This window comes from Moschus berezovskii, chromosome 5, assembly GCF_049115385.1.
Source record: "Moschus berezovskii isolate FMDL1 chromosome 5, NW_MosBer_1.0, whole genome shotgun sequence".
Classification (NCBI taxonomy): domain Eukaryota; kingdom Metazoa; phylum Chordata; class Mammalia; order Artiodactyla; family Moschidae; genus Moschus; species Moschus berezovskii.
The window spans coordinates 52,895,688-52,908,084 of record NC_142464.1 but is presented as its reverse complement, the minus strand read 5'-3'; the positions used below and the strand labels follow the sequence as shown (position 1 = coordinate 52,908,084).

General features: G+C 42.8%; 1 protein-coding gene across 1 annotated transcript in view; it reads left to right on the top strand.

The window, feature by feature from the left end:
* LGI2 (leucine rich repeat LGI family member 2) overlaps window positions 1-12,397 on the top strand; it is a 30,460-nt gene that overhangs the window by 7,726 nt on the left and 10,337 nt on the right. The window contains exons 5-7 of the mRNA XM_055434960.2: window positions 4,127-4,198; window positions 4,891-5,060; window positions 11,311-11,475. Coding sequence (XP_055290935.1) covers window positions 4,127-4,198; window positions 4,891-5,060; window positions 11,311-11,475 — 407 coding nt within the window. The remainder of the gene's footprint in view (window positions 1-4,126; window positions 4,199-4,890; window positions 5,061-11,310; window positions 11,476-12,397) is intronic.

Here is a 12,397-nt window from a genome sequence, read left to right as displayed (position 1 = left end):
TCCAATAAAAGTCCTGATTGTTTTTTCAGATTCAGCCTAGATGCCCAATCCCCACATTCTTGCAGAGGCCAAGACAGTGGGCTTTGAGTTACACAGATTTAGGTGCAAATCTCAAGGCTGCCATTTGTTAATATTATTTAACCTTTTTTGAGCCTCACTTTCCTCATCCTTGAAAATGGGGATGATTACACTGAACTCATAAAAATAGCTGCACATGGTGGGTTAATGCTTGTTTGCAAAGCATCCGGCCTGTTATCCATGATAAATGCCCAAGATCTGGTTGGCATTATTATCATCTTCTTCCTCCACAGTAAAGCATCATCATTCCTTCCATCCACTCATGAAGAAGTGTCATTTTTCTCCAGTGGCTGCTGAGTATCCTTGGCAGTTTGGGTGGCTAGACAGGGTCTTTGGTAAGACAGCTGTGGCCAGACAAATCCACTTCCCGAAAGTCAGGAATGAGGGGCTTTGTTTCTGAGCAAAGGCTCTGGGCAGATTCTGCACCTAAAGCAAAGCCAGCATGACTGGTTGACTTTGCCCAGATGTCAGCTTTCATTGAACCAATTGGCTTTGGGTCCCTGATCTGAAAACAGGTGTGAATATGCAGGTATTGTGCATATATATTTGCATATTTTTGTATATGTGGGCCCTTGGGTCCATGCACTTCTATTCATGGGTGTACATAACGGTGTGTGTGCTTGTGCATTTGCACATACAACCATATGCTGTGTTACCCATATGTGTGCAAGAGGCACCTCCTTGTCTGTGTGACACGCAGGGGCACACACAGAGGAAACAAAGGAGTCTTTTGTTTGGGTCCAGAGTGCATCTGATGTATTAGAGGAGATGTACGTTCGTCTGGCATGTGTTACCATCCTCCAGTCAAGCCTACCGAGCACCCGCCTCTCCAGCTCTCCAACCTTATTTCCCTGAATATGCCCACAATACTGGGCTCTCCTGAGCACACCCAATTCACGCCCATAACCAACCTTTCCCTTACCTCATTTCCCTTGCCCAGGAGATGGTTTCTTCTGCCCACAGTCTTCTGGAATCTGCCTTTTCCCCCACAGTCCAGATTCAGTTCTAACTTTTCCCTGGAGCCAGTCCTGATCCCTGCTCCTCCCTTCTCATAGCCTGCCCCGCTGACTCCACACACCCAGCTCTTGCCTGTAGACACTGGCCATATTGGTTGAAGCCATTTCACGGATGCTGGTTTCGTCTCTGAGCTGTGTTGAAAGCTCCCTGAGGGCAGGGTTCCTACAGCTCTTCCATTAGCTCTACTCCTCGCCAGCATCTCACATGGGGCTGAATCAGCAGGACGTTCTTTCTGACTCACTGGCAGACCAATGAGTTACTAAGCTGGGTTTTCCTTATGTGTTCTACTGCAGTGCGAGTCTTATGACTTTTAAAGTTGACTCCTCCAAGGCTGGAGATGTATGTAGTAATAAAAAACATTTACTACACTGTTCAGGGTTTCCCAGGTAGTCTAGTGCTAAAGAACCCACCTGCCAGTGTAGGAGATGTGAGTTAGATCCCTGGGTTGGGAAGATTCCCTGGAGTAGGAAATGGCCACCCACTGCAGTATTCTTGCCTGGAAAATTCCATGGACAGAGGAGCCTGGTGGGCTACAGTCCGTGGGGTTACAAAGAGTCAGACATGATTGAGCATGCATGCAGCATGAGCATGAAGCAGCAAAACACTGTCTAAAGAATGAACTGATCCCCAGCTCAGCCCATCCTCTTTTTTTGTGTGTGTGAACTGGTAAGCAAAGAGAATACATCAGCTCATTAAACTTCACTCCTGTGCTTAAGGAAGTGACTATCTGAAATTTGCTTGTTTAAGTACCTCCTTTTTATCTTTTATGAACTTTTCTAACACCTGCAGCCTCACATTCATACACAAAGAAACATAGATCAGGTTTCAAAGCATTGAAGGAACAGTGCCAATCTGTAACTAAAATCTGGGACATTTGTTTTTCCAGCGGTCTCACAAAGCCCAAGGGACCAGTTGCTGTTAAGTAGTTTTAGAAATGTAGTAAGTGCCATGAATTTGTAGACAAAATGAAGTGGAAAGTGAGATGTTATGCACTGAGTCTGGGGGTGTGGGGAGGTGGTGGTGGATAGTCCATCTAAATAATTCAGCTTTCTGAAATCTAAATTGAACATTTAAAACAGTTGCTTTTATTTTGGCCTTGATGACTCCATATATGCTTATCACTTCAATCCAGTGCATTTCAATTCACTAAAAATATTTAGCTAAACTAGTAACCTTTAATTAGCTAAAAAATTGTGCTTTACTTAAAAAAAAAAGTGACTAGCAACCATAAAAAAATGAAAACAGCTATCTCCTTTTTAAATTTCAAAAAGCTGCTTCTAGAGAACTTTCAGTCTGATTATAGTCCAAAGTCTAGAATCTACAGTCTGTAGTTACAATTCCAATTTATTGTCTGTTCAACCTATTTCCAACATCTTTAAAAATATACAAATAAATCATTTAGGAAAGAAATGTAAAATGATACATGAAATTGTATTTTAATCCATTTGTGGTTACTGGATGAGAAGGGACATAATTCAGAAACTATAGGTCTTCCTGTATTCTGTTGGTATCATTCAGTAAGAATGTTTGGATTAAAAATGGGCACAAACCTTCCTATCCTAGCTGACTCTAAGGAAGAACACGCTTTCTTCCTATTTCTTGGATGGGTCATTAGGATGTTGTAAAAGACTGATTTCATATATCTTTTTAAAGAGGGTGGTGCTCAATTCCCTACATGTTGATTATCGTTTATATGTTTTCCATTTGTACTCAAATGTGTAGAAGAAAACAAAAGTAAGCAAGAGTGTTTTGGCTGACTCACTCAGGGCACGAGGCCTGGGGGAAATCAGACTTGATGTACATCCTTTCAACACCTAGCATCTTTCTACGTCAGCAGCCCAGCACAGTGGACATTCATCTTCAGCAGGATGATGACAGGGCACTGCATAATCCTGAATCATCAGAGAAAGAGTTGATAATATTTGTTCAAGTCTACTTCCTGAAGATGGGGGCTATATTATAGAGAGACATTATAGAAAGTTCTTCAACTCAAAGAGCAAAAATGCAGAATGGTTTCTAGTCAACCTTCGTTAATGAGAAAATGAGATTGATCTCAATCAGTCATTCCCTAAACATTGTGGTTCACTGAGATTTTGTATTATCTTAGGGTTATAGCTGAGATTCTTTATGTAAAAGAGTATTTACTGAGTCCTTTTCTTTTAGTCACAAGTAATAAAATTCACTTGAATGCCCTACTAGGGAACTTCTTGGGATAAGACTGAACATCTGTTTGTTTGTTTTTTTTTTAATGATTCTCATTTGGTGTTCAAACCATTCATTGAGAGAGACTTACTGAGTACCCACTGTGTGCCACTATGCTAGATGCAAAGGATACAGATGTGGGCAGACAAAAACCTCTGATCTCCTGTAGCTTATTTGTTTGTCAGTAAACAAGTAGATAATATACAGTGTTTGCTAAGTGATAGTTGTGCAATGAAGATCAACAGAGCATGGAAGGGACTTGTGTAGAGATCCGGGAAGGCAGTGAAAGTGGAGGATGGACCTAGAGAGGGTGCTGGCTGAACCATGTGACTAACTAGGGGAAGAGCATCAGGCAGATGAACACCAGAGAACTTGAGCTGGGAGCATGCCTAGCCTGTGTGAGGAATAGCAAAGGAACCAGTGTGGGTGATCTCAGTTGTCAGAGATTCAGTCCCACGGGTAGGTGGGAATGGAGGTAACTAGACAATGGAGGGCCTTGGGTGCCATCTAAAGGACTTTGGCTTTTATTCTGAGAAACATGAGATGCCAACATGTATATCATAAAACATGAAGTTTAACATATATATCAAGAGCTTAATAAATGCTTGTTTTAAAAACAAAATAAAAAAAACTTATATTGTGTAGTTCAGCATCTCTAATGTTATCTTTGTATAACTAAACTAAAATTCTGTATCTCAGTATCAGTGACCAAAGTCAGACATTGAACTACAATGAGCTCTGTTTTAAATCACTTGTATTATTTAAGGGATTTCAGAGTGACTGGGCATAAAGATGATAAACACATTAAATCGTGACTTTCTTGTTCTAGTTCTTTGGCCAACAACCACATAAAAGCACTCCCAAGGGATGTCTTCAGTGATTTAGACTCTTTGATTGAACTGTAAGTAATGAAAATTAAGTTAATGTGTGCTTGCCTTGAAATCCAGTCTTCCCCTATACTGCATTTTGTTGTTGGAATAGCTAAAAATCCATGACAAAGCAGCGAACACTGGGAAACAGCATATAGATTGTATGGTGTTTGATTTTGCATGTTACCTGTGCTTAGCAGAATTAGGCCAGTGGTAATTCGGCATGCTGGGTGAAAGGTTCCCCCTTTTCCCTATGAGCAATGGCATATCCGTCTGCTTTATCTTCTTGTGTTTTGTCATTCCTTATTGGACGAAGTTTAACGAGATCTTGAAGTTTCAATTGCATTTGTCAGAACTGTCTTCCTGTAGTGCCTTGTTTTTGGGTGTAAGGACCTGTGCTGGGTGGTGTTCTTCTTTCGCCCCTCCCCCATTTCCAGCGTGGTGTGGTGACATTTTCAAGAGGATTTGAAGAAATAGTCGTGTGTCAACTCTGAGAACTCTCTGTGTGCTATACGGTTAAAATCAAGGACACTAAAAAGTGTTCAATGAAGTCAATGAGAAGTAAAAGACATTGGATGCATTGAATAGAAAAAAATTTTTAAATTCCATTTTTGGGGATTTGTTAAATATGTCAGGATATTAAGAATTCTGGAGTTTCATATTACTGCCGAAGCATTTCTGACATGCCTATTTCTCTATGTCTGTGTTTGTTTTGTTTTCTTAGAGATTTGAGGGGCAATAAGTTTGAATGTGACTGCAAAGCCAAGTGGTTGTATCTGTGGTTGAAGATGACGAATTCCACTGTTTCTGATGTCTTGTGTATTGGTCCACCAGAATATCAGGAAAAGAAGCTGAATGACGTGACCAGCTTTGACTATGAATGCACAACTACAGGTATTCAGAACCTCTATCATCAAAGTCTGTTATTTATAATAATCCTTTCTTTAAAAATACTATCAATAGGGAGTTGGAAAATGTAGGGATAAAAGTTTTCTATCAAAATTATTTTAGGGGCAATTTAAGCATTAAAAAAGAAATGAATTGATGTGGCAGGAAAAATATCTCAGCAGTCTGGAAAGATTTTTATTAACTGCACTGACTTTAATTTTGATTCTTTACAACTTCAAATTTCTCTAAAGCTTTTAAGGCAGGAACTGGTGAGTTTGGCAAGAGAACATTTTCAAATCAGGTTAGGCTTCATGGAAAGCCAGTGCAGAGATACCTAAATCACTGTTCTCTTGATTGAATAATATGAAATTTATTAGACACTTAGTTAATAAATACCAGACTTTTAAAATCTATAAATTGCTCTCGTAATTCCGTATAAAATGCGATAACTAGGTAAGTCATAACCATGGCAGAGTAGAAATACAAGTTAACAACGAATTATCAAAAGGAAAAATTCACACTGAGGAAACAAAATGTAAAGAAAGTTTGATTATTTTTTCTAGGGCCTGCCTCAAGGTTTCAGTTTATACATTTTCAGGTTAAAAGATAAAATTAAAATACAGTCTCAACTGTTATATCTTGTAGAAAACAGGAGAGTAGCTCCATATGAAAGCTTAGATGGAGTTTCTACAGCTTCTAAAGCCATATTTTAAAGGAGAGCGGATCAATCCACAGTATGCAACCTGCTTACCAGACTTATAAAAATAAACATTCAGGCTGAGAGTTGATATCTACAGAGCCTCAAGGCATGTCAGTAGGAGCAGCAGGATTGAAAACTCAGAAAATAGTTATAGAAACTCAAAAGACAAGAACTCCAAGAACAAAATACCACATTTAAACTCTGCTGCTATCCCCCGATCAAATAAACAAACAAAAACTCAGAAGTAAAAATTATTTCCAGATATCTTTGTCAATAAGGGACCCCGACAAGTTCTGTCCTTTTCTGAGAGGAAACTTGAAGTCTTATGGAAATGCCTTTGTCTTTCATCACTGAACAGGGACTTATTCAGCTGTGTAATTGGCAGATGCCCTTTAGCCAACTGAGGCCACTGGGGGTTTATTTATTGTATTGTAGAGCAGTGCAATAAATCAGAGGTCACGGTCAATGACGTTTGCACCAAAAGGTGGCATTGAAGGCCATGCCGTATGAAATGTGAAACCACAGCTCACTGGGGCTCCTTTCTGCCTCTTCTCATTTTTCTGGAGAGTTTTCTAAACCCTACACTGAAGTGAGCAGCTTTTCCGTTGTTCTCTTCACACCTGGCCCTAGTGTGTGAAAACTGTCAGTCTCAGAAAGAAATAGCTTAGGCTGTAGAGAGCCTTGGAATTTGGGCATCTGTTCCAGACCTGGCATCTCTGGGGTAGCATGAAGTCCTTAACACATTTTGGGCATTCTCTTATACATATTTCTCTTCCCTAACAAGCTTTTTGCTAAAATTTAGAAAGCACCCCACCCTAGAAGCAAGGAAATGATGATTCTGCCTTTGCACTTGTTTTATCCCCTTAAGGCTCATGAACAAATAAACTCTGGCTCACCGCATCTTCCATCATGAAAAAATGGTGCCACCAAGCTGTGACCCACCCCCAAATATAGTCCCTTCCTATCTTCTGGCTCAGATCAAGCCTCATCCTCTGGTGCTTTACTTAGGACTAGGGAGGAAATAGGTGAAGAGGGATGGAAGTTGGAAAGTCAAGTCTGAGATTCATGGTACCAGTATTGCATCCTCATACGAGATTGGGGAAGAAGCATATTTTCTCAGTGCCTTGTTTTCCTCTTAGCTCAGGGTTTTAGGAAGGAGTAAATTCTTTAGGCAGATGTCTCACCTTGTTCTTCCCGGGGAGAGGAATGTATGTTTACCATCCTGTTCCTCAGCGCAGGGGTGTAATTAACACCACAAAGCCACCCCTGGCTGGTTTCAGCTCTCCAGATTAATCGCAGTCCCTCCATAACCCTCTGCTTCAAGTCTATTTTTAACCACCTCCAAAATCCCTGTTACCTACTCATGATTCCCCATGTTAGGTGGATAATTCACTAAATTCCTTAGAGGGAGTGAATTTTGCATCCTAATTGTCCCGTTAGCTTCCCTATTTCAGGGCTGATGAAAATGCAAAGAGAAATAATGCATTAATGTGCAGTTTCTCTCCCCATAGGATCAGCATCATGTATAATTTATTTCCTGCAAGTTCTATAAATAGCTATGTAAAAATCTGTTGATTCCAGTGGGAGCAAGGCCTAAATCGTCAGAGTCCTACTGACATCATGAACTTAATCCGATGTGAATGGAAGTGGCAGGGCTTCTTGCAGAGAAGGCGATTAATACTTTAACACTAGTAAATTGATGTCATATCAATATGTGGATTGTTTGAGATCTTTCCACAGTGAATGTGCTTTTGCTGTCTGTGGCAAGTAATGTAAGAGGGGGATAGGGGAAGACGTTTAAATTCTCCAGGTCCCCTCCCCCATTCACACAAGCACACATTCATCAATCACATTGTTTCACCGGTTTCTTCCCCTTTTTCTTCTCTGCTTTCTTCCTCCTCTTCCTCCTCCCTTTTTGGTCAGCAGCATCGAAGAGGGAGAAGGAGTCTCCTATTAAGAATTAGATCTGTGGGACTTCCCTGGCGGTCCAGCGGTTAAGATTTTGCCTTCTAGTGCAGGGGGTGCAGGTTCGATCCCTGGTAGGAGGTTAAAATACCACCTCGAGGCCAAAAGACATAGAACAGAAGCAGTATAGTAACAAATTCAATAAAGATGTTAAAAATGGTCCACATTAAAAAAAAAAAAACTTAAAAAAAGAATTAGATTTATAATTCAAATGATTTAGGAATCTCTGCTTTGCCAGATAGCTAGGATATAGAAAACATTATGAAACCAATGTTTTGGGGGAAATCAGTGGAAATAGGGCCATTAGAGGCTAGATTTGTAAAATGCTCTCTATTTTTGGCAGCTCTCTTTCTGGAATTTTTTAAAATAAAAAAATGTAAACTTTTGGGTCTGTTCTTTGAACAGCCTGCATTTTTAAGCTCATGAGTACTCATGTTGCTGGGAATTCAGTGTAGGCAGAAGTCTGTGCATACAAGGAGTTGGGGTTATAGCCATCGGGAGTATTTGTAACCTTGGGCACACTTGGATGAGAAAAGGCAAGCAGAGATGCTAGAGGAGGTGATAGCCCTCTTGGCTGTAATTCAAAGAACACAGCTGTACTCTCTCAGTACTCTTCTACCTTCAAGAAAGGGAGCAGACCGTGGCTGCTCCTGTTCCTTTTCCCATTGACCAGCCTGTGAACATGGAAACCTCTTGCAGCCCCCAGAGCACTTTCTGACTTTTGCACTGGGACCACCAGGGCCCACTGGAATGAATCAGGCGAGTTTTCCAATTTTTAGTCTTTGACCAAACAATGCTGATATTCGGGGGGTCTTGAGAGAGGAGAGGGAGCCTGGAGCCATGCTGCCTCTTCCCTAAGTCTTCACACAGGCAGCTTCTCACTGTCGCTGTGACGTGTATAAAACTCCAAGGCTGGGCACTCACACTTGCCAGCTCTCTCCTGCTGGGTCTCTGCAGCATCCTTGTGAGATTGAAGTGGCCCTCACTTTATTCCTGGGGAATCTGAAGCTCTTCCCTGAGTTCCTGGAGCTGTAGGTGCAGGCGGGTTAGGAGCCCATCTGTCCCACCTGCCCCGGTGCTTCTGAATGTTTCAGAAGGGGGTTACCTCTGCCACTCCTGCCGCCTGTCCCCACTGATCCTCGGCCACCTTTTGCTGTCAGAGGCAGAGGCAGCCTTCTCTCTGCTTCTCCCCCTTCTCCCTACACCCATGAGTGTCCTTCATTCAGGCCTATCCTCTCCCCCGACATCTTCAGAGTGGGTTGGGGTGAGCTCAGCCCTCCCACACTCACCAAGTCAGCAGCTCCTATCCACTTGCAAATGAAAGGGGCCCCTCCAAAAAGGTGACATGTAGGAACACACACCACATGTAAAGCACTGTTCTACGTGGGTATGAATCATAATAAACGAAGAGGAAACTGAGGCAGAGAGAGGTTGGGTTACTTCCCCGAGGTTACTCAGCAAAAGAATAGTCATAACTCTGGCATTTTATCTTAGATGCCATTACAATGGACACTTTCCCCGAAAGATAGCCCAGCAGTGGCCAGAACAGTGGAGGGGACTGTCCTTGCTTGCACCTCAGTTCTACATTTAACAATGCCTTGTGTGTGCCGAGTCTGAGTCTGCATGTCCACCACATTGCCCAATCTGTCCCTGCCACTGTGCTTAAGAGGCAGGTATCATTGTCCCCATACTGCAGATAAGTAAACTGAAGCCCTGTAAGGGGAAGTGCGCAGCCTGGGAATTCAAAGGCTTAGGTGGTGTCAGGTGGTTTGACTGCAGGCACAGTGCTCTCACTCTGCCCTTACTCCCCAGCCCCACCCTCTCCTGCCCCTGACTGGCATGGCTCGTCCCACCCCTGTCCACGCTTCCCACCTCAACACTGGCACAGCTGCTCTGCCACTTACCTGCCTCTGGTCCTTTTGCACTGGCCTTCCTTAGGTATTACCTGGTGTCTGTCCTTTTAATGTCATCTTTGTGAGGCTTCTGAGTCAGTTATTTCTTGAATGGCGGCTGTGAGCTTGAGTCATGGGGACCCAGGCCCTTCCTTAGGAAGCCCTTCAGGAGACACATCAAGCTGGTTGTGTGTCAGTGGCCAAGTGCACACCCTCTCTGAGCTTCAGCTTCTGCAGCTAAGATTCTTTGAATTTTTCCAAATCTGACCCTGATGTCACTATAGGTAGGTAGGTTTAGTTGCTAAGTTGTGTCCGACTCTTGCAACCCCATGGACTAGCCCACAAGGCTCCTCTGTCTGTGGGATTTCCCAAGCAAGAATACTGGAGTGGGTTGTCATTTCCTTTTCCAGGAGATCTTTCTGACGCAGGAATTGAACCCGGGTTTCCCCTTGCAGGCAGTGTCTTTACTGATTGAGCTACCAGGTTGCCACAAAATTGGAGATTCGATCACCGTGAATAATCACATATGAACGATAGTACCTGATTGTGAGTCCAGTGAGTTAGGAGTGGTCCTGTGGATTGGACCCATCAGAGCAGCTTTGCAGAGGAAATGGGACTTCAGCAGTCATGGAGAAGGATTGAGAGGGGAAGCAGTGGGCAAAGCCAGGCTTTTCTCATAGGAATGACTTTCCTAAACCAGACATCCACCCTCATTTTATTCTGGGCACTTTTAGCCTGCCAAGAAGCACTGAACCCTAAAATATTTCTGGTCAGAGAAATACACTCTTATGAATGTTTGGGGTGTTTTTTAAAATTATTTTTTTTCTTCACTAGTTCTCTGGCTACCCCACACACTAACTATTCTTGCATCCAATGGCATGTTAACCCTGTTTCTTGGTGAAACTGTACATTCCCACCAAGATTTCACACTGAGTCATTGTAGCTCAGGGGAGCGATGCAGATGACGGGTATTAACTTACCGCTAAATGGAGGAGCAGAGCGTGTGCCCAAATAGGACGGCTCCTATGCTGCTGGAAAATTTAGCAGATCTCCTGCAACTGCTCTCTGAGCTGCAGAGCGTTGCCCAGATCCCAGGCACCGCCGTACTTAGCACTGCTACGAGGCTAATAATCAATAAACACACTTAGGTTAACTTCCCCAAACTGTGGGCTTTATAAACCTCCAAGACCTAGTCAGAGCATTCAGTTTGGTTTCCAAAAGTGCATTTTTGGGAGTTAACTTTCACTTTTCTTTACTACTGGGACTATTCTGAGTGAGCTAAAAATACAGCATCTCCCAAAGGAATTTAACCACAGCATCCCTTCTTCACAGAGTAAATTTCATGGTAATTTCAGGAATGTTACTCTGCAGCGTCCTTGCTGTCCTGTCTTTTTGAAAGCCAGGTCTCACCAAATTTGTTTAAACTTTGAGATACTCTAGCCAAACTCGTGAGCTATTTATCTCAAGGAAGCTGTGTAAGAAGCTGTGCGTTCAATCTGCTAATCCCAGGCAAGCCAGAACCCTCTGGAATCTCTCAGACTGAAACACGCTGGGATGTGTGTTGTTCTCTCCCACCCTCCCTCCTCCCCAGTCTTCTTTGGAATCAATGCGAGAAAAGATAGAAGGGGCGGGGGTAGCGGTCCGTAATTCTCACAGGAGATCTCATGGGGACTTTTGTTTTTTAAATGCACATTCCCAGATTTTGTTGTTCATCAGACTCTGCCCTACCAGTCAGTTTCCGTGGATACGTTCAACTCCAAGAATGACGTGTACGTGGCCATCGCTCAGCCTAGCATGGAGAACTGCATGGTGCTGGAATGGGACCACATCGAGATGAATTTCCGGAGCTATGACAACATTACAGGTGTGTTGTGGCTTTGACTGGATGTACTGACCTCATTTCAGAGTAGCCTAAAACCCGGGAGAGAAGAAATGTTCTTTGTCATCCTGAGAGGGAGCTTGGCTCTCCTGCTTGGTTTGATTTGGGAACACTTTCCAGCCTACCCACTTCTCTCCAACTTTTTCTGGATGTGGTCAGTTATGATGCAAACAGAAAGCTCAGGTGGTGATTCTACTTACTGTTGGTGATCCTTTTGTAAAGGGAGAGGGTGATGGGGGCCTGTGGTGGGAAACACTTTCCTGAAATGGGGAGAAGTCACTTCTAGAATCCCTTGATCTTGAACAGTCATGACAGCCTAAGACTGCACCAGCTTTCTAGCAGCTATATGCATCCTTTGACTTTTGTGATGCTGGTAACTATAATGCTAATACATATATACATGCACACACACATTCTCATGCACACATGTATGGACATGCACACAACACACAGACACACACTCTATAGCTGTTTCTACTGCCCCCTGGCCAGGCCCTGGTGATCACTGCTTCGTTTTAGTGTGTGCATGCTAAGTTGCTTCAGTTGTGTCCAACTGTTTGTTACCCTATGGACTATAACATTCAGGCTCCACAGTCCATGGGATTCTCCAGGCAAGAATACTGGAGTGGGTTGCCATGCCCTCCTCCAGGGGATCTTCCCAACCCAGAGATCAAACCCAGAGATCTTTTATGTCTCCTGCTTTAGCAGGCGAGTTCCACCTGGGAAACCCTTCCTTTTAGTAAATACATACAAAATAAGCATAAATGGCTAAATTTAAATCTTTGGGATAAGACTTGCTGGTTCATTCAGTGCTGTCATTGAATCCCAATGTCTTAGAGCTACTGAAAATGGACCATCTACTTGTTTTTTAAATAAGTGGAAAAAGTCAAAATAATCTTTCAAAGAC